Source organism: Pinus tabuliformis, chromosome 1_2, assembly GCF_031772625.1.
Source record: "Pinus tabuliformis cultivar Carrire ecotype Pingquan chromosome 1_2, CPIR1, whole genome shotgun sequence".
Taxonomy (NCBI): Eukaryota; Viridiplantae; Streptophyta; class Pinopsida; order Pinales; family Pinaceae; genus Pinus; species Pinus tabuliformis.
In genome coordinates this window covers 688,482,550-688,505,704 of record NC_142298.1, presented here as the reverse complement: position 1 = coordinate 688,505,704, position 23,155 = coordinate 688,482,550, and the positions used below count along the sequence as shown (strand labels likewise).

The following is a 23,155-nucleotide window of genomic DNA, read 5'->3' as shown; positions in this document are numbered from 1 at the left end:
GCTGCACCAGTTTTCCCAAGTTGGGTTTTCCCGAGGACATTGCCCAAAAACAACTCTGTTGATGTAAGTTTTATTTCTCTCTAGTGTAGTATTTAGTTTCCGCAGTATTTTATTTTGTGTAGGCTGCATTGTATGTATTTCAGTATTTACCGTAGAAAACTACAAATAACTTGTTCAAATAATTTAACAAGTCGGTGAAATATTATCATTTTGTTGTAGTAGGAATCGGGTAACCGATTTTTCACATCTACGTCTAGAAGGAAGCCCGGATGTAAGAAGTAGAGTAGCACCTAGTTTCGCTAGGCAATTCTCTCAAGGTTTTTTGGATGGTCACGGTTTGGTAAGTGTCAAGCCAGCAAGCGGGGTGCTGATTGAGAGTTGTGAGGGTTGTGAATCGAATGGGGGCTTGAGAGGAGGTTGTCTGGAGTCAGAAGTCGGAGGTGGAAATGATTTTCAGGGGATCCCTAAGATTATTCCATAACACAATGGTGGAAAGAATAGGGAGCAGAGGCGTCCAAGGAACTCTGGAAAGACGGTTAAATGCACCAAAGTAAGCGAGGATGTTAAAAGCTTGATTCTTGGAGCTAGTATTCGTTTAAATAACGTCATGGAGGTTGTCGGAAGGATTTTGGTGGGTTGTCTTAGAGGCAAGAATTATACGACGGACTCTAACCAGAGGTTTGTTTACGTTTAAGTTTCAAAAGGAGGCTGATGTTGAGTGGGTACTTTCCAAATTCTGGAACAGAGAAATGGCATCAATTTTGTTTAAAAGGTGGTCTTCATTGTTCGGCCCAGATAGAGAACAGTTAGGAAAGGGTCTGGTATGGGTGCGGCTTCCTGGTCTTCCGATGCAACTTTGGTCTGATGACGTTTTTCACTCAATTGGAAATAAGCTTGAGGACTTTTTGGATTTTGACCAGTCCTATGAAGAGAATGGTAAGATGGCATGTGCAAGAGTCCTTGTCAGTGTAGATAGGAGGGAAGGGTTGGTGGCTAGTTTGACTATTCAATACAGTGGCTATCCCAATCTCCAAAAATTAGACTACAAGGGAGTCCCATTTCGTTGTAGGTGATTTCACGAGGTCGGCCATGTATTAAAAGGTTGCCCTCTTCCATATCGGGGATAGCGAGGGAAGAAGAAAGGAATTGTGCCAAATGATTCAATGGGTTTTGAGGCAGTGCAGGAATCGAAGACGGCTGGAAGACAAGGGTCAGAGTTGGAAGTTGGTCGGGGCTCTCTGTTTCCTTGGGCGATGGTTCGTGAAAGAAGCTCGAGCGCACTAGGAATGCACCTCAATCAGCAGAGGCATCATCTAGAGCGCACCTTTCGGGTACTCATACTTCTAATCCTCCTTCATCTCAATTAATTCGTTCCTTGTCCTCGAATGCCTCTCGGGGTTCTAGTTTTGTTGTTCGTCTAATGAGTATCGAGCCTGCATGTTGTCTTGCACCCTCTCCCTCCATCCTTGTGTCTGGAGAGCGGTCATCCTCTTCTGAGTTTGGGTCCTGTCACAATCTTCGTCCCTAAGTTAATGACTATAGGATTCCTCCCCCCAAAGGGGGGCTTGGGCCTTCCTTGCCCTCTATCCCTGTCAAGACATCAAGAGGTAAACAGTCCCATATTTCCAAGGCAAAGGTCCAATCTAGTCAAGTTATCGCAACAAGCAAGCAGCTTTCGCTCAAAGGGGTTCTTAGAGCAATGAACACCTGTGTCGGGGCCCTTATGAATTTTTTATCACTAAACTGCAGAGGGATGGCTAGCCCCTCCAAAAAGCTAGCCCTGAACAGTTGGTGTTGTCAAGAAACTTTAGGAAAGGTGCTGGAGAAATCATTTCCTAATTGGATGTTTATCACAACGGATGAGAGGGCAAGATCAAGGGGTTTGGTGTTGGGCCTTAACCAAAAATATATTAATTTGGTTAGCTCTTGGGGATGTTAAGGCGTTCTTGGAATGGATCTTTTCTCTAAGGAGTTGGGTTGTGAATTTCACATTGTTAATGTGTAAGGGTTGTGTAAAGGCAAAGAATCTTTTTGGAATAAGATGCTTAGTTATAAATTTTTTAATCATGGAAAGTTGATTATAGGAGGAGATCTCAATTTTTCTATGGGCGTAGAAGAGGATTGGGGGGTGCATGCAAGGTCTGATCCTTATCTGACTTCTTCGCCCATTAGCTGGAGTCTCATAACTTAATTGATGTGGAACCTGTCAAGATCAAGTCTACATGGCACAATAGAAGGGTAGGGGAGGACTCAATTGCTCGCAGAATTGATAGGTTTCTAATCAAATCAGTTTTTATGGACAGTCCAATGGGTTGGGATGTGTTGAAAAATGTGTAACTAGGTTCGATCTTCATAAATATGAAATGTACTTTTGATTCTTGTATATTATAAAATGAAAGAAAAATTATTATTGTTATTTTTTAAGCATGGGTTTTATGCTCAAGGTCTTTTATTTTAGAGGTCAAACACCCATTGAGTGCTTCTAGGATTTGTCTTAGGTCAAGAAGTCAAAAGAGTCCTTGTCATAAGTTGAATACCCCATCGAGCACAATGTAACTTGTGAAGAAAATTATTTTTGTCTTTAAAAGTGTCAAAATACCCTTCAAGGCCAAGTCAGCCTGGCAGTTGGGAAGTCCGCGTTTTTTGAAGAGCCATGTCCACCTTTAGAAGCCTATATAGAGGAGGGAACTCGACCTCCTTGGAAGCCATTCATCACTCACTCATCCAAGTTAAGAAGAAGAGCAAGAAGGCAGCAAAGAAGGAAGAGGACGAAGAAGACTTGTTTCTGGGCTATTTCTCTCTCACAAGCGCGAAAGAAGACTAGGTTTTTGTTGCTGGTCTAGGGTTGTTTTCTTCTGCAAGTTCGATCTTGAAGAAAGAAGAAAAAAAGGTGAGCGAAGGTCTAAAGAAGCCTTAGGAGTCCAAAATTATCTCACACGTGTGGCAGCAGCAGCTGTTGGGAGGGCCTAAAATTTCAGACCTACAGTAGAGACCGAAATTCTGAAGCTGGGGGTCGAAGTTGCGTTGTTGGAAGAGATTTAAATGGGTTTGACTTGGACAAAAGAAGCACATCATCCGAAAGGGTTGGACTTGGTCTTGGAGGGTATTGGTCTTGGTCTAGAGGTCTTGGAATTCGCCAATTGAAGAATATATAAGAATAGAAGAGATTTGCGAGTTTTCCTCTGAAGTGGAGAGGTTTTGGCCCTGGCTTGCAGCCTACATTCTGTGTTGTTGTGTACTCTTGTTCTTCTTGTTTTGGTAATTGTTTGATGATATACAAACATAATAATAAGTAAAGAAGCTAATAAGTAAGAAAAAAGTAAAAAGAGATCACAAGTAGTTATCAAGAAAAGAGAAATCATTCTAACTATTGCCCTATAGATTTCTCAAAAGGATCAAGGGTAATTCCGACCACCATCCTATCTTCATGGAATTGAAAGGGGCCATCAAAAATCGAAAGCTCCTTTTAAGGCTAACTCTGTCTAGTTTAAGGAGTAATCGTTCAGGAATATGGTCAGGGACCTGTGGCAACATCGTTATAAGTCAGAAGGAAGATCAACAGCAGTCCAGTTTGCAGAAAACCTCTGTAAGTTAAAAAGAGCTTCCATTGACTCGGCAAGGAGAAAGCCAAAAAAAATGAGGAATCCTTGAGGGTAGTGAATGAAGAACTAGATCATTTGGAATATCCTGGAAATGGGGGCTATCAGTTGAATTCCTCAAAACATCGACTTTGCAGTTGGGGGCTACTAGGAGAAGGATATTGGCAGAAAAGGAAGAAACTTGGAGATTAAGAATCACAGTAGTCTGGTTGAAGGCAGGTGACAAAAATACTAAGTTCTTTCAACAAATTGCTAGAGGTAGGAAGGCCTCTAATACCATATGGGCTCTGGAATATCCTGAAGGAGTTAAGGGCTCACATTTCACGAAGCTTTCCAAATTGGGCATTGAGCATTTTCGATCTTTGTTTAAGGCTCCTCGGGAGGCTTCCTTGTCTAAAGTTATCAATATTGTCAGTTGTTTCCCAAGATATGTTGATGAGGAGGACAACCGTGAGCTTATGAAGCCAATCATGGTTGAGGTGCTAGAGAAGGTCCTCCATGGGTTCCAAAAGGATAAAATCCCAAGTCCTAATGGATCGTTGATTTAATTTTTCTTGGAATTTTTTGAGCTAGTTGGTAATGATCTTCTAAAAGTGGTCGAAGAATGTAGAAGATCGGGTAGACTGCATGATACTTTCAACTCAACTTTTCTGGCACTCATTCCTAACTCTGATGCCCCTAGATTCTTTGATGATTTCCAACACATTTCTTTGTGTAATTGCATCTATAAAATTATTGTGAAAATCATTGCCAACCATATCAAACCTATTTTATCTAGATTTATCTCCAAGGAGCAGTTTGCATTCATGGAAGATAGGCAAATCCATGAGGCAATAGGAGTATCCCAGGAAGGCCTTCACAACCTTAAAGTAAAAAAGCTTAAAGGAATGGAGTTTAAATTTGATCTTTCTAAAGCCTATGACCAAGTGAGTTGGTTATATCTTCGAAGGTTTCTTACTCATTCGAGGTTTGATATTAGTTTCATTAATTGGATTATGTGTTGAATAACTTCTGTGTCCTTTGCACTCCTCGTTAATGGTTCGGCTTCAGATTTCTTCCATGCTAAAAGAGGGCTTCAACAAGGATGCCAATTGTCTCCATTATTATTCCCTTTGGTGGCAGAGGGCCCTAGCAATTTGATAAAGAAAGCAAAGCGAAGGGGAGAGCTGAAGGGGGTAACGGTAGCAGAAGGACTTTTCATTTCTCATCTACTTTTTGTAGATGATGTTTTCCTTTCTTCTGACCGCTCCAAGAGGGATGCGGCATCTCTCAGAAATATCCTGAATCTTTTCAGCAACGCTATTGGGATGGAGATTAATCTGCAAAAATCTACGATCTCAGCTAAGGGATGCTCCAGAGAAGAAATCCTTTACGCGCAATCTCTTTTTCCCTTTCAGTTAATAAACTTAGATGAAGGTCTGAAGAACCTTGGCTTCCCCCTGAAGCCAAATAACTATAAGAAAGATAGTTATGGCTATTGGCTATGATAGAGAAGAGAATGAAAAACTGGAATTTCAAGTGGTTGTCTCGGGCAAGTAGATTAGTTCTTCTTCAATCAGTTTTGGAGGCTACATCGGTGTTCTGGATCTTGGATCCCTAAGGGGATTTCTCAACTCGATTTGGAAGATTTGTTGTAGATTTCTTTGGTTGGGTGCAAAAGATGGAAAGGTTTTCTCCTAGGTAAAATGGGACAGGATTCCACTCCCCAATAAATGGGAGTATGGGGTCTTAAAAACCTAATTTTGTTCTCTAGATGCTTGGCGGCAAAAGTGGGTTGGAGGTTGATTTCTTCCTCCAATTTGTGGACTGAAGTGGTGGTAATGAAGTATATAAGTCCTGGCTCTTTGGAGGACTAGATCAGACACCCTGTCAAATGTAGATCAAATATTTCTACAGTATGGAGAGTTGTGTTAGAGTCATTCAAATTTATTGAGGATGGACTTGCATGGAAGGTGGGGTTAGGAAAGCGCATAAGGATTGGCCAAGATCCCTTGATCTGATGCAGTGACAAGTTCCAAATTGTTAATTTTAGGTAACAATGGTATGTTCTATGCTTAAGAGCAATTTACTTCAATTTCTTTATTAGCCCAATATGAATATCCAGTTTAGCAATCACATCAGCATGATAGTAAAATGTAGATAGAACATAAACAATAGAGGACAAGCCAAGACAAGAGGACACAAGATGTGGCACCAGCCAGGGACAAACCCCAATGTGGGGAAGCCCTTGATCAATTCTTCTTATATTCTTCAATAGTTTAGAAGAGAGAGAGATAGTGCAAATTACAAATCTAATAATTTATCACAGCAGTAGGAAGCCCTAACCAGAAAAGTTAACACTGGTCAAACAAGGCAAAATTCTTCCTCTAAACAGCTCAGTCAAACCCAGTCAACTTCGATCTCCAACAGCAAGCCCAATCAGCCCAAAATAGTACCAAAAAGTCTAGTCAAAAGATGGTCAACGAAAGTCCAACTGCAACCAGCCCTAGGGCAGTCAACGCTGGTCAAATGAGAGGTCAAATCACCTTGATTTCAGTGCCCAGATCTACAGCCTGCTAAGGAGAAGATACCTCACCCAATCCGCAGTCAAAAGGAGGTCAACGTTGGTCAACACAACCCAAGATACAACATTTGGTCAACACTGGTAAACGCAGTCAAACAGAAAAATGTCCTCCTTCCTTCGCACGTGTGAGAGACAACTGCCCAAATTAGCATACCCAATCAAGTGCAAAAAGAGAGATGTGAGAAGATGAGATGATGATAAAATGACTTGAGGTCTCCTTTTATATGCAACGTTGAGGATGAGTTGGGAGTTTGAATGTTTGTTTTGCTTGTTGGCCGACCTTGACAATTTGTCAATAATACAAATAAATTCATATCTTCACTTTTACATATCAAAATCAGATGATCTTTAGATCAATCCTACACCTCTCGGAGAGAGGAATCCAAGAAAAATATCAATTGTCATAAATAAGACTACCCATGTGGAGTTTGGCTCTAGTTGCCAATTTTAACACTCCCTCTCAACTAGGGAGAACTCCATCTGCCAATCCATCTGCTAGTCGGTACTATCTCTGCCATCAATGCACTGCTCTGCTGAACTATGAAGAAGAGAAGTGATTGAGAATGTGTCATACCATTCTCTATTGACCCGAAGTCAGTCCCAGAGAAAAGAGAGTGTCTCATACCACTCTTACTAATCTGAAGTCGGTTCCAATCAAAAGAGAGTGTCTCATACCACTCTTACTGACCCGAAGTCAGTTCCAATTAATCCCAGCTCAATATCGGTCATCCTAGCATATGGAGTACGATAATACACGATGCATCCATCGGTACTACCATGGTCCCTATCCTCATTTCCCTACTCATTGGCCAGATGAGAGGTACTTCCCATGAGTCCCAGACTGCATGGGTAGGATGACTCAGCAGGAGAAGGATGAACCACTCATCCTGCCTACATGTTGCCACGGGGTATCACAGGGGAACGCTGAACCACTCACCCTGTACATAGCAAACCACTAGGGGAAGGCTGAACCACTCACCTTATGGTTGCTCATCGCTCCAAGAAGTACCCCAAGCCCCCCGGAGCTCCCAGAGCTCAATGTCCATATCATACAAGACCCTCATAAGAGGGTCTCTCCACGACTCCAAGTCGTTCTTGGAAGGCTAAGAACTTGACCTTCCCCAGGGGCTTTGTCAGAATATCAGCGACCTGCTCATCAATCCCAATGTGATGGATCCTTATTGCTCCTCGTTGTACCATATCTCGGATAAAGTGGTACCTAATATCTATGTGCTTGGAGCGATCATGAAACACGGGATTCTATGATAATCGGATCCCACTCTGGCTGTCGCAGAGGATCACGGTGGTATCCAGCACATGTCCAAATAGCTCATTGAAGAGCTTCCTCAACCAGACAGCTTCATAGGAGGCCATACTAGCAGCTATGTATTTGGCCTCAATGATAATCAAGGCAACCAATTTCCGCTTCCTGCTCATCCAGGATATCGAAGCAAAACCCAAAGAAAAACAGCACCCAGAAGTGCTCTTGCAATCCACCACACTGTCGGCCCAATCAACATCAAAATAACCATGCAGCCTCACATCTCCTGCAGTGTATCTCAGTCCATGAGTGATTGTGCCAAGAAGATATCTCAAAAGATTCTTGGCTCAACGTATTAACTGCAAAACATATGTTTGGACGAGAGTTCACCAAGAACATCAGTGCTCCTATGAGTTGACGATACTCAGAAGCATTTCCCAATTCAAGTCCAGTAACACTACCACATAACTTCTTGAAGTTAAGTTCCATCGAGGTAGTCACAGGCTTGCAATCCACCATCCCAAATCTTTCCAGTATCTTCACAACATATTTTCCTTAAGATACGAAAATTTCTCCTGGCTTTTGCCAGACCTCCAACCCTAGGAAGTAGTGCATCAGTCCTAAGTCCTTCATCTCAAATTCAGAAGCCAACTCCCTCTTACATTTGTGAATGAAAGGGTCTGCACCTGTCAGAAAGAGGTCATCCACATAAAGTATCAGTATGAGAGGTTTATCATTTTCAACCTTAAAGTAAACGTTCGGATCGACTTCACTTCTAGTGAATCTCAGCTTCATCAGATAGCTATCAATCCTCTCATAACAAGCCCGTGGTGCTTTCTTATCAATCCTCTCATACCAAGCTCGTGGTGCTTGCTTCAAGCCATAGAGAGCTTTCTTCAACCTGCATACATGAGATTCTTGGTCATGAACCTCAATCCCCTTGGGTTGTTCCACATAGACTTCCTCTTTAATCGAACCATGCAAGAAAGCGGTCTTGACATCCATCTAATGTAGGTTCCATCCTTGCGAAGCAGCAAGGGGTATGATTGAGCGAATGGTGGTGTATCAGGCAACAGGTGCAAATATCTCATCGTAATCTACACCTTCCTTTTGAGAGAAGCCTCGAGCAACAAAGAGAGCCTTGAACTTTTCTACACTTCCATCAGCTCCATGCTTGATTTTGTAGAGCCACTTAGAGGTGACAATCGATTTGTTCCCAGACATCATTCTTCATGACTGGCTCGTATTCTTCATTCATAGCATCCTTCCATACTTGTTGCTTCACAGCTTCTTCAAATGATGAAGCCTCATTTTGAATGATAGTGCTCATGACAGTCAAGTATCCTTGATACCTGTCTGGCTTCTTGCTTTCACGGAAAGTCCCCCTTGGTGCAATATGTCTCTCGGCATCTTCGAGAGTCTTCCTAAGCCATGAGGGTCTCCTCTTGGAGGAGAAGGGCTCTTGGGGAAGAGAATCAATAGGATCCATAGGTTCATCAACATCAGGCATTGTTTGTCTTCTTTTTCACCCTATTTTCTGGTATCAGCTTCTTTGTCCTTCCTTGGGTTAGAAAGGTTGTTGATCTTGCTGAGGGCCACATCTTCGTCAAAGGTGACATCATGACTTATCTCAACTTCCCTTTGACCAGCCACATAAATTTTGTAGCCCTTAGAATTTTCACTATAGCCCATAAAGATTCATTTCTTCCCTAATGCACCCAATTTGCTTCTTTTCTTTTTCGGCACATGAAAATATACGAGACTTCCAAAAATTCTAAAATGAGAGACATCGAGTTTCTTACTAGTGAACATTTCTTCGGGAGTCATGGTTGATGAGGGCATCAGTTATGAACATACACGGCAGTATTTATAGCTTCAGCCCATAGGAACTTCAGAAGCCCTTGCTATGGAGCATGGCACGAACAGCTTCTACAATAGTACGATTCTTCCTTTCAGCCACACCATTCTGCTTGGGAGTGTATGGTGTTGTAGTCTCCCTCTTAATGCCATCTTCTCTGCAATAATCATGGAATTCATTTGATTCGTACTCAGTCCCATTATCAGTCCTCAGAATCTTGATTCTCTTTTCGGATTGGTTTTCAATCGTGGTTTTGAAGTGACGAAACCAGGTGAACACTTCATCCTCCTTTTTCAAGAAGTAGATCCAGGTCTTGCAAAAATAATCATCCGTAAAGGTGAGATAATATAAGTATCCTCCCAAAGAGTTTAAAGGCATCATACCAGATATGTCAGAGTGGATCAACTGCAATATATCTGTGGTCTTGTTATTACTTGAGGGTAATGGTCCCCTTGTAAGTTTTCCTTCGGCACATCTCGAACATACACCTTCATGCTCTACTTTGAACTCGAGCATACTTGTCACCATCTGTCTCACATTGGGTAGAGCCTTATAATGAAAATGGGCAAACCTCCGGTGCCATAGTTCAGATTGTAGAGATGTGTCGCAAGACATGGCTCCCAGTGGACTTCCTCCAACTTGATATAAAGTGTCAACGCTAAACCCAATAGTAAAAGCATCTTTAAAAATCCTTTTCCAAACACGTACCTTTCAATCGATGAATGCCACGTTGTATCCTTTGTCTTCCATTACCGAAATGGACACCAAGTTCTTCTTGGGATCAGGTACATATAGAAGTTCTTGTAAATGAATCGTGTTACCTTGATTCAATTGAAGGGTAACATTCCCTACTCCCTTTACGGGATAGGTGGCATTGTATCCAAGGATAATCTCTAAGATTGTCTCCTTCTCTATCAGATTAGAGAGAGCTTCCTTGTATCCGATGAAGTGCCTTGAGGCACCACTATCAATTAGCCAATTCCCCAAAGTGTCCGGTGGAGAGGTAGTGGAGAGGGTCGATATAAGATAGTATTCCTTTTGCTTATTGTTAACAACATTTGATTTTTCATACCTGGAGTTCCATGCTTTCTTGGAGGGTTGACCATTTCCTTTGATTGTTGTTGTTGAAGATGCCCCTGGAATGATTGTGATCATCATCATGTGATGTATCCCTTCTATTTGGACACTCCCTTGCATAGAGGCCAAACTTATTGCAAACAAATCACCTGCCCTTCCTTCCACCCTTAGATCCAGGCTTTCCATTGAAATGAATTTTAGACCCTGCATTATTTCTTCTTTTGGCATGTGCGGAGAAAGCAGTGGGGTTGTCTCTATTAGAAGACATTTCTTGCTCCACCATTCTTGTTTCTTCTTGAATGCATCTCGACATCAATTCTTCAAACCCTAGAATTCGATCATTATTGAGAATAGTGGTTCTAAATATATACCACTCAAGTGGGAGTCCCCCAAGGGTAGTGATAGTAAGTTCCCTATCAGGAATAACCTCTCCGATCGAAAGTAGATCATTCTTGATCTCAGTGATCCTTAAGAAGTAGGATTGAATATCCTCGTCCTTGCCCTTCTTAATATCCTTCAATTTATTTTTGAGAAATAAAATTTGATTTGCATCACTAACCTTGAACATGTTGACCAACCTGTCGTAGATCTCCTTGGAGGTGTTCAAATCGGAGATGTAGGCCACCAGATGCTTGTCAATGGAATCTCTGATAATCTTCTTTGCTTTGACTTCAGTGTTATTGTACTTGGTCTTCGTAGCAATCGGTGCATTTGAAGGAGGCTCAGGGATTTTACCCTTCACATAATCCAACACTTCTTGTTCTTCCAAGGTCAAATCAAGAGACATCTTCCATCCATGATAGTCAGATTTTTCACAGAGCTTGTCTTCAGCCAGGAAGTGGGATGAGGAACCCATTGAGCCTTTTGTCCTTGTCCAACTGTCTTTGGTGATTGCTCTTTCACTCTTGCTTGGGCTTTGTCTTCACCTCAGCACTGATTCCATGTTAATTTTAGGTAACAATGGTATGTTCTATGCTTAAGAGCAATTACTTCCCAGGAAGTGGGATGAGGAACCCATTGAGCCTTTTGTCCTTGTCCAACTGTCTTTGGTGATTGCTCTTTCACTCTTGCTTGGGCTTTGTCTTCACCTCAGCACTGATTCCATGTGAATTTTAGGTAACAATGGTATGTTCTATGCTTAAGAGCAATTACTTCAATTTCTTTATTAGCCCAATATCAATATCTAGTTTAGCAATCACATCAGCATGATAGTAAAATTTAGATAGAACATAAACATAAACAGTAGAAGACAAGCCAAGACAAGAGGACACAAGATGTGGCACCAGCCACGGATAAACCCAAATGTGGGGAAACCCTTGATCAATTCTTCTTATATTCTTCAATAGTTCAACAAAGAGAGAGATTGTACAAATTACAAATCTGATAATTTATGACAACAACAGGAAGCCCTAACCACAAAAGTCAACGCTGGTCAAACAGGGCAGAATTCTTCCTCTAAACAGCTCAGTCAAACCCAGTCAACTTCGGCCTCCAACAGCAAGCCCAAAACAATCCAAAAAAGTCCAGTCAAACGCTGGTCAACAAAAGTCAAACTGCGGCCAGCCCTAGGGCAATCAACGCTGGTCAAATGAGAGGTCAGATCACCTCGATTTCAGTGCCCAAATCTGCGGTCAATGCTGGTCAAACAAAAAAACGTCCTCCTTCCTTCGCACGTGTGAGAGACAACTGCCCAGATTAGTGAAGCCAATCAAGTGAGGAGAGAGAGATGTGAGAAGATGAGATGATGATAAAATGACTTGAGGTCTCCTCCTTTTATATGAAACGTTGAGGATGAGCTGGGGGTTTGAATGCCTGTTTAGCTTGCTGGCTGGCCTTGACAATTTGTCAATAATACAAATAAATTCATATCTTCATTTTTACATGTCGGAATCGGATGATCTTTAGATCAATCCTACACCTCTCGAAGAGAGGAATCCAAGAAAAGTATCAGTTGTCATAAATAAGACGACCCATGTGGAGTTTGGCCCTAGTTGCCAATTTTAACACAAATCCCTCAGGAAATGATTGATTTCTTGGCAACGCGGGGAAGGAAGACTTTAAATCATGTAGTGGATCCAAAAGGTACTTCTATTTTGGCTCAAGGATGGTTATCTCCCCAGGCGCTAGAGCTTCCTCAAGAATGGCACCAACCTTAGCGGAAATACACAATCTCTTTATAGTCTGCTTATGTAAGAATTCAAGAAAGGGAGGACGAACTCAAATGTATTTTCTCCCCATTTGGGGAATATTCGCCCAAGGAAGGATACATGTATATTAATGCAGAAAATGACCCTGCGGAGGCAAAATGGTGGTGGGGTCCTATGTGGAAGCCGAAATATCCTGCTAAATATCGTCTTTTCTTATTGTGTCTTTTGGAAAATAAGATCCCGACAAGCAAAAATCTTAGGAAGTGAAGTTTTGGAAGCCCCAACCAGTGCCCTTTATGTAAGGCAGCTGAAAAATCAGTTGATCATCTTTTTCTTTTTTGCCATGTGTCCTGTGCTCTTTGGAGCTCTGTCCGAAATGTTTTATCTGTGGATCCTCAGTGGCAGGTTGTTTCCTTCTCAAAGGCATGGCTTGCATGGTGGAATTCGGTAAATCCACAAAATCTAAGAAACCTTCCTCATATAATAAGCTGGGGCATTTGGTTAGGAAGGAATAATGTTGTTTTCAACAACAAGGCTTTTAGCGTTGATCAATTTGTTGCAGTGTCTAGTCATTTTCGAACTCATCTCAGATGAAGTGCCCAAGTCAAGGATTCGAACAATAGTGGAAGAACAAATTGACAAATCGCGTCCATGGGCATATTTTGATGGATCTTCTTGAGAGGGCATCTGTGGTGGAGGGGTTGTTCTCCATCTATCTGGAAATCATTCTTTCAAGAACACGTTTGGCCTGGGAAATGGTTCTAATAACTTTGCAGAGCTCTATAGTTTGAAACTTCCTGTTTTTGCCATAGAGAAAGAATGTCGTCAACTGCAGGTCTTTGGTAACTCCCAAGTGGTTGTAAATTGGTTTAATCAGCAATCTCATTGTCACATGCACACACTGCAGCCTATCTTAGAAGAAATCTTATTACTAAAAAGGAATTTTGACATCATTTGTGCCATCACATTTACAGGGAGCAGAATATTATTTCCGATACACTCTCCAAGTAAGCAACGCAGCAGGCTAGGGGCATATGGCACATTTCAAAGCAGATAGATAATGATCACTATACTTACTTTCATCGGCCTTTCATAGAATGTATTCAGAACAATGCAGCTCAGCCATGATCATCAATTCAATCTTTATGCTTCAGAGATCAAAATTTTTTGCTTTTTTATTTTTCTGTTATTGGCAGTCTTTGGAATATACTTAATGTTATCTGTTGTAAATATATTAGAGTTGTTTAATGTTAGTTTTAAAAATTGGTCGACATGAATCGAAAACCGGTCAAACCGGCCATTTCATTAGGCAATCAGGTCAAACCAAGAAAAAAACTCGATTGAAGCGCTGACTTCACCAAGAAATCACAAAAATCAGACCAAACCAACCGGTTTATGACGGAACCAGCCAGTTTATTGCAAGGCCAGCTACGAACCCCACAGAATGCAGTTTTGTGAGTTTTGAAGTTGGTTTAAAGGAAATTTGGGGTTGTCTTCCTCCATAAATGGCCCCTCCAAGAAAAGCATGCCTACCCTCTCTCATTTGCCTGACACATCTCAACCCTAGCAATGTTGGCAATTAATGATAATGTTAAATTCTTAAAGTAAAAGTGACATTTCCTTTATTTTCATTTTCATCCTTTTACTTAAATTTTTAACATTACCATGAAATGACTCAACATGTTTGAGAGTGGTTTCGACCTCATTGGATTTCATATGGAGAAACTAGAATTTTAGATTTCACTCAAAATTCAGCAAAATTAATGGTTTTCAGGATTTCAAGGTTTGGGGGTTTGCAATGTTTCCATTTCATTCTATCATGCGTGAGGGTATGAGATTGGCATTTGATCAAGAGCATGAAGCCCTTTAAGAACCTTCATGTTGGTGGCATTGATTATTGAACTTTGTTGATGTTGGCGGTATTGATTGTTGAACTCCTCTACCAAGTACCATGGCCTTAACAAGAATGTACCCTCCACTCAAAGGAAAACAGCTGGTTAGGCATGCTAATCTTTTTCTACACATTATAAGGTTGAGGAGATGAACCCTTCACTCGAACCAAAATCATTGGTTAGGCATGTTAAACTTTTTCAATTTCTATCATTTTACAAGGTTGAGCAATCTAAATCTGAAGACTTTGAGCTAGATGATGTTTATGTGTCTATTGTTGATGATCCCGTTTCTAGTAGCGCTGAACCAATGATGAGTTTCATGAGTGACCATGTTGATCAGTGATTTGTAGTTTTAATTTGTAGTTTTAATGTCTATTTTTGCTACTACTATTACTACTAAATTTGTAGAGGAGTTTTAGGAGTCCTCAAACTCTAAGCTCATGTTGATGATCCCTTGTCTAGTAGTGGTGATGAGTTTGATGATGAAGAGTGATCATGTTGTTGATCACTGATATGTAGACTTGTGAGTCAGTGGCGCCATAGCTTAGAGCATTGTTTTCAGACTCTAAAGGCCATTTAGAGTCTCATTGATTATGTATTTTGTTGCTGATATGTATTGCACTCGGTGCCATTTTGATATATTCACCTTTACATGGTATATAGATGAGCAAACCTTGCATATTTTGTCTCTATTGGTTTGGAATCATGGTTTTAAATCTTAAAAATAGATTTTTTTATTAAAAACTAATTATTTCATGTATTTTTTAAAGACCGGTTCATTGAGATCTGACCAATTCCGGTTTGAAACACGGTTTATTAGGTGGACCAGTCTGGTCACCGGTTCCGGTTTTTAAAACTATGTTTTAAACAGCTATCCGACCATCTATAGACACGCTAATGTTCTTTTTTGATAGGCTGGATATCAAGCAGCAGTTTGTATGCTTTTGGCACGATCCTACAGCATGTAATTTTCATTTATAATGGAAAATTTATGATTCATCCTTGTGAAAAAAGAAAAAAAAAAGATCATCCAAGCTCTCTGAGCTTCTATGCTATCAAATTTATAATGGAGGTCAGCTACTTGTGTTTTAAGGCTTTTTAACTTTGAGCATGTTTGGGAGGTAACACATTGCACTTCATCCTGATATTAGGAGGCAGAATGATAACATTGGAAATTTTCAGCACGGTAAATTATAATGGAGAAACTTTTCCATTTGCCCTAATCAAATCTCCTTATAATTGTAATTATATATATGGTATGCTTTTAATAGTACGCTGATTATCTTTTTGCGCGCTGAATGTACAGGTATCTACCCAAAACCCTGAAGCATGTAATAACTTAATAAGGTGTTTAAATGCAGTGAGTTTTTGTTAGAATGTGAATGTATTAATAATTGCCTAGCAGTCTTGACCAAGTTATTCTTCAATAACTCGCAATATTGTAAAATGCGTTTATACCACATATATTGTAGGAAAAGCCCTCCCTTATCTCTCTCATATATAATAGAGGCGAAGGATACTTAATTGAGACTCTATGGAAAAACGTGTCCATACCGTGCCCAAAAAAAACAGCACTATAAACCACAACGCTCTTAACATTAAGAGACTTGGCAACACCACCCACTGGGGACTGAAGCCCAACCTTGGAGTGCCCAGTAAGAGAAAAAAAATGACCAGATCTAGGGAATGTCTAACAAAAACACTCCACTCAACACAATGCAGCTTTACAGTGCTGCTCACACCAATTTTGCTGTGAAAATGTCTCTGAAACAGGTAGGAAAAGATATACATTGCTGCTCTCACTGCTTTTGCTGTGCAAATGTCTCTGGAACTGCCAAAATAACTGAGAGAAATTGGCCCATCACAGAAGTAGAAAAACTAAGAGAAATTTGATCACACAGCAAGCCCAAGAACAGTTGTACACTGAAGAAGAGAGGTAGTTGACCCAGCAGCACAAAACAATCTACAAAAATCGTAACAAATCGTACAGATCTGCACAGTTCAAAGGGAAACTGCTGTAGAAAATTGCGGCCACACAGTGTTCAGTGGGAGACAATAGAATCTATACCAGATCTGCAAAACCCATTCAAATTTCTAGCAAAAATGTGAAATACAGTAGCCCAGTAGCAAAACTTGGTCGTACAGGTCCATACAGGAAGAGAAATTGGGTGAAAAAAGGTTGTAAAGTTAGATCAGGAAAAAAACAAACCCAACAAAAAAACAAATTCACTAAAATCTAATGTCCCCAAAGGATTAATTGGCCCAAGGAACGAAGTAGCCTATCAATCCCTGTAGGGCCGTAGGCTACCGCTATAGTCCTCAATAAAGGGAGAATAACCCAAAATACCCAATGTTTGGGCAAGTTTTAGGGCAGCTGGGGAAAAATGCCCAATGTTGGGCCTTGGTGTGAACCTCACTCAATTAATTAAAGAGAAAACCCCCGTCTAGGAAATCTATAAATACAAGCGGATGAGAATCACTTGAGGCATCATTGGAATGTATCATTTATTTCTGTTTGTCTTTGAGCCTGAAACTCTGAGGGTTTTAAGACCCCATCTTTCTTCTTGGACTAGTTTCGGTGGAGGTGATCCCACCCTACCTAGTCACTTCTTTTTATTTTTTCTATTTGTTCTGGCCACAGGGATTTTAATATCTGAAGCAGGAGTGAAGCATTTTGTAGGAGAGTCCGTGGAAAGGCAAAATAAATCCGCTTGAAGCTGGACGGCCCTTTCTGCGGATAAATTTCTGAAATAAATCGAAGTTTCTTTGGCCAAACCCTCGTAAGGTCACCCTGTGGCAGAAGGTGAAACCATCTGAAGCTAGAGGCATCTTCTAAAATAGATCAAAGCAGATCTACGGCTAGCAAAATACTCCTGAAGCAAAGAAAAATCGATACGAGGCAGAGAATTGAAACTCCTGAGGCTAATTCGTGGCCAGTTTCCTGAGGCAAGCTAGACGAATTTTCTGAGGCACCCGCAATCTGAGGCACCCGAAGTTCTGAGGCAGCAAAATAATCTGAATCAAGTAATTCACATTTACTGAGGCAAGGTGAGACCACCCGAGGTTGACCTTGTGACATTCTGAGCAGATCGGAGCACCTTCTGAGGATGCACAACTCCCTTTGATACTCCTGTGTAAACACGAAGTGCATCTGATGCCATTTCGGCTCCTGTAACAAAACAGAGAAGGCACCTGAGGGAATATGAAGTCTGAATATGGTAACAGATCTGCAATTTGTTGAGTAGGGCCAGAACACTGAAGCCGACAGTTGAGAAGATTTTGAAGGTAATACGGAGGCAGAAATCGAGTGTGGTCCTGAAGCAATCTAGGAATTTGTCCAGACAGAACTCGCATGGGGTTTACCAGTTTGCAGATTGATCTTGAATAACTCGGACATCTGGTTGGGGTACTGTTACACTGTTGAATTTGTTTTGGTCTATTGGAACTATAACTGTTGAACATGGAAGACACTGTTTGTGGATCTGTTGAATGATAGCATTACACTGTTGGGTTTATTGCACTGTTGAGAAGCCAGCACTGTTTATTGAATGATATATTATTTGTATTGAATTAGACTGTTGTACAAAAAAATGTAATTCTGTTGAAACCCTAATTGTATTGAATTAGACTGTTGTACAAAAAAAAGAAAATTTTGTTGAAACCCTAGTGCCCTTAAGAAACCCTATGACAAATTACCCTAGATCACTACACAAAACAGCCTCCCAGTTCAGAAGTTATGAGGTTCGGAAGAAAACACAAGCTTTGTTAAAAAAATAGGCTTGGTAATTACCAAACCTAGATAGGCCCAAAAATCTTTAGGATAAGAAAATTTATATTCACCTAAGCTAGGCTGGGCATATTAATAAAATTTCAGGCAAATGGAAACCAAATTTAACCAGTAAATAGTCGATCCTGACTGATTTCCCTATTCTGGAGCCAATGGTGAAGTCAGAACTTCAAAATAAATGGCCTTGAAATAGTGAGATCTGCTCAGATCAAGTGAAAACCTGTGTGGTTGTCCAAATTTGAATGCAGATCTATAAGAGAGGGGAGCCTAAAAACAAAGATTTACTTAACTCTGATGCAAAAAATTCAATAATGAACTAATTCAAAGAGATAGAGCTCGGTAACCTGCTCTGATACCATGTTAGATTCTACAAATATGAATTAACATACAATAAAGGTCTCCACGGTCTGATCTCCTATGTAAAATACATCAAACAAGAACGATAAATAAATAATGCAAGAAAGAAGAATGGACAGACAGAAATTACATGATAAAGATAAATAAACAATGCAAGAAAGAAGAAAGGAGAGACAGGGATTACATGGTAAAGACCCGATGTGGGGAAACATCCACAGAAGCAGCTTCTTCTCAGGTAAACCCCTAATCATACAAGGCTACACCCCCAAATAAGCATTAGAGCTTATGCATCACACACTTACACACTCAATATAGTCTCATTCACCTCTATTATATTTGAGAGAGTGAATGGAGAGCTTTTCCCATTATACATGTGGGATAAACCCATTTTACAATATTGCGAGTTACTGAAGAATAACTTGGTCAAAAGATCACTAGGCAAACATTAATGCATTCACATTCTAACATTTTTTCCTCCACAATTAATGTAGATGATGCAATTCATTGCACTTGATACTAGGAGGCAGGATGAAAACATCGGATATTTTCAGCTGTGCAAATTATATAGAGAAAAATTTTATTCATGGCAGACTGCTTTACCAACTTTTAAACTCTCTAAATGCCAAATTTCCCTCATTGTCCGCCAGTATACCTCCTATACAACAGGGACAAAACCTGTATTACCCATAAACTTCTGTCTCCAAAAACAAGATGGATCCATCATATATTTATGATCACCTTCACAATAAAATATAAAGTCTCAAAGCACAAGCTGTCATATTTTGTGTCACTTGTGCCTGTTATGCACACAATCATACAATCTTCCATAACATGAGAGAATGCCTTTAGCAAATGTAAAGTGCACCAGAGAAAAAGGAGGAAAAATAGACACAAGCAACTGCTGCTGCTTATTAGAATCTGGGAATGTTGATGCCTTGAGGTCTAAGTTACCAAGAAACATATGCAGATACAGATATGGATCCAGATGCCTTGAGGCCTAAGTTAGCAGGAAAAGGACACGAATACAAATACAGATCCGAAGAGCTCAAGGCCTGGGTTACCAGGAAATGGATACGGATCCACCAGATTTTTGAAAAGCCAGGATCCAGATACAGTGGGGAAGCGTGACATAGAGAATACAATAATAATTTTTTTAATGATATTCGAAGTTACAAATCAATACCATTCATGAATAACAACATTAGAACTGAAAGCATTAGATAATTTGTAAATCTGATGACTGAAATCATGATGCATCATGCCTTGTACAAAAAAAGATAACTGTAAATACAAATTTGAGTGTCTCATCAATGATCACTATACTGATAAGATGATGTAGGGTAGCTCTAAATACATGTCCAGAATTGGTTCTACTGCTACATCATCGTCATTTGAATCTTTCGACTCCACATCATGATCAGCCTGTCATCTTCCTTGAAATCTGCCTTAAAATCTAAAAATTCCCAGCTAGTTGCAACTTGCAACGGTAAATGAATACTGTACACTGTTTGAGAACATGCTCACCTAGGGTTGGATGTGATTGATCTAATTAAATTATTAATGACACAGTCATCCCTTGTACACAATGAAAACTAAGTATATTTTATATGCTATTATCTATATACTGTCTCAAAGCTTTCCTAGTGCTTTCCCAGAATAACAAAGCAGAATAGTCAATATTTTAAACCAGGAATTGTAAAATGTTTTACATCACTTGATGGGGCATTCTATCACTTACATATTATAAAAACAGATACAATTCATAGGCATTCTTTTGATAACGAATGGTTACAAAAGCATATAAATTTATTGACTAGAAAAAAATTATAAAAACAAGACTGAAAACTTTAAAGCATATCTATGGAATCTGGATACTTACTTGCCGTGTCGATGTCTTTAACACTACACATTTTCCCTTTCTTTGTGAGTCCAAATCAATATTTGCACCATCTTCCTCTGCCTCCTCCTCGGGGTTCATCTCTAAGATCTAAAGTTGTAGGAAACACTTAGTCAGGGTTGTCATAATATATTAAAACCATGTCGCACAATATCTATGAACTCAACAAACTATGATACCGAGTCGCAGAATATGGCTTGACAGATTGAATGAACATGTTAAAAAAATAAACCAGTATTGATGAATAAACTTGAAAGAAGATCTTCATTTAAAGAGGTTTACAGATGTCATCAAAAAGTGCACTCTGCTCAAAACCTTTAAAAGGGAAAAACTGAGAAGGTTCAGAAGTAAATAACAAAAAAACAGATTGATATGGAGAATCATATTGATTTTTTTTAATTTTTACCGGAAAGACTCGAGGATTCACAAATAGAAAAACCAAAAAAGTAGACTGCCGGAACAATATTATTGTATAAAAGAATCAGATTGCCTTTTTTTGTTATGCCCGCGCCAAAGACGGACAAAAATCCGCTTCGCTGACCACGTAGAGCCAGTACGTAGAAGTAAACATGTACACTTGTGATGAATCTTTCAGTAATTAATTTGGTCCCATTGACAAGTGAAAGTAATTAGTCAAACTGGAATTCCCGTCAACCATCCACCCATGCTTGCAGCATGAAGTTGTGAACGTGCTTAACTAGAGAGTTCTTGACTGAACTTCGCACTCGATGTACCATTTCAAAGCTAGCAAAAACTAAAAAAATAAAGCATATTGCTGTAATAAAACAAATGAGGATTTATAGAGCAAATCCGCCCAACAACTTTTATATAAATTCAAAAGGCTTCCACGAGGCAACACCAGGCCAATCAAGGGAAAACTATGAAATTATTAGGTTTCTGTGTTGATCTGAGCAAGTAACCTAAAAACAGGTTTGCATGCAGAGTTTAGGATCCAGCTAACTTGAGGATTAAAGGTTATTAAACAAGGGGCCTCAGCAATTAACCTAAAATTGTGAAGTTAAGAAATATAGGTTTCCAGTAAGAAGCCATCCAGCCTACTAGCCCGGATTGGGCCAAAAAAGGGCTTATATTTAGTCAAAGAATTGAGCCCAAAAATCAAAATGAAATTCATGCAGTAAAAAGGGAACATTTGGGCTTCAACTAGCCCCTGGCTTACAATATGGTTCCGTTCAGTAAGGTTAAATAAAGGATTTAAGATAGAGAAGAAGGAAGAAAATGTACAGAAATGTAAATATCTGCTTGCAGAAACGTAACTTACCTCGACGATATTTCCAACCAAATAAGGAAGTTGCTTGTTCAATTTGATCTTCTCTTGGTTCTCCTTTATTTTCTCTTTTGTGCCATCTAAGTCTAGTGTTGTCCTGTGCACTTCATCCTGCAATGCAGATCACCATAGAAAAGTCAATAATAAGAAGAGGTTAAATTTGATGGGTTCTTTTAAAAGGAGAAATAGATATTTGGGGGTAGTGGTACCTTGAGAATGCGAATCTCATTCTCGAGCAGGCGAGCTCCTCTAATAAGCTCTTCGGTGGTCATCGAAGAAAGCTCGTCCTCGCCTTCGAAAATACTGTCTTCTTCACTCATTGGCGTGGCCATTTTCACACACGACAGGATTCGAACCGAGACGATGCGGCTGCGACAGGAGCAGAAAGAAAGTACAGAAAGGAGCGCTACGAATGTTACACAGCTTTAAGGACCCGCCTTAAAGGAGTAGGATTTATGTGACGAAATGTATCAGGAGCAGCGTAGTGAAATGCGGGATGGAATAGTTTCAGTTTTGCCAACAAGTGGATCATTTTATTGCAACATTTAGATGCAGTGTATTGTCTTTGATGGATGAGTTTGCATTGGTTTCCTGTCATTAAAATATATTTATTTATTTATTTATTTATTTATTTATTAATATTTATGTTTTGATTGGGAATTTATATTTATAAAATAAAAGGTTGAGTTTCATACTTTCTATGAGATAATTTTAATTTATTGTGATGATTATACACTTGTATTACAATGATAAAAGAACAATAATATAAGTATGTTGTTTAACATTATAACCTAGTGTTTTTGTTAAGGTTTTTTATTTAATGGAAAAGTTGTTTAATTCCATCTTCCAAGTGGGTCTTATAGATCACAATAACCTCAAATATAGTGATAAAAGATTAAAGACTAGCATTTGCATATTAGGGTGCAAAGGGAATGCTAACAGTGTTAAATGAAGGGTGAAGGGAATGCTAATAGTGTTAAATGTCGGTTGCAAAGGGAATGCTAACAGTGTTAAACGAAGGGTGAAGGGAATGCTAATGGTGTTAAACGTAGGGTGCAAAGGGAATGCTAACAGTGTTAAACGAAGGGTGAAAGGAATGCTAGTAGTGTTAAATGAAGGGTGAAGGGTGACAGCATTAAATGGAGGGGGAGGGTGACGGAGTTAAACTGAGGGTTGATTTTTAAAAATGTCACATGGAAGAGATCTCTACAGTGTCGACCTACGAATCTCTATAATGTTAGCTCATAGAATCTCACAATAAAAACGATTTAGGCGTAATTATTGGTATAGGTATATTTATCAAACACTATAACTTAGTGTTTTGGTTAAAATTATTTATTAGCATAAGATTTTTAGTTTTGTACTCTTAAAAGTTATTGTCCCTGCGGCATGGTATAATGCATTTGGTAATGTGTTGACCCTACTATTAAGC

The 23,155-nt window shown here is 39.7% G+C and overlaps 1 protein-coding gene across 1 annotated transcript in view; it reads right to left on the bottom strand.

Annotated features, from left to right (window-relative positions):
* LOC149207607 (26S proteasome regulatory subunit 6A homolog) overlaps window positions 1-22,282 on the bottom strand; it is a 111,454-nt gene extending 89,172 nt beyond the window's left edge. The window contains exons 1-3 of the mRNA XM_089395813.1: window positions 21,933-22,282; window positions 21,718-21,834; window positions 20,421-20,528 (exon numbers count right to left, since the gene is read on the bottom strand). Of these exons, the coding sequence (XP_089251939.1) occupies window positions 20,421-20,528; window positions 21,718-21,834; window positions 21,933-22,055 (348 nt within the window). The 5' untranslated portion in view covers window positions 22,056-22,282. The remainder of the gene's footprint in view (window positions 1-20,420; window positions 20,529-21,717; window positions 21,835-21,932) is intronic.
* Window positions 22,283-23,155: the final 873 nt, after the last annotated feature.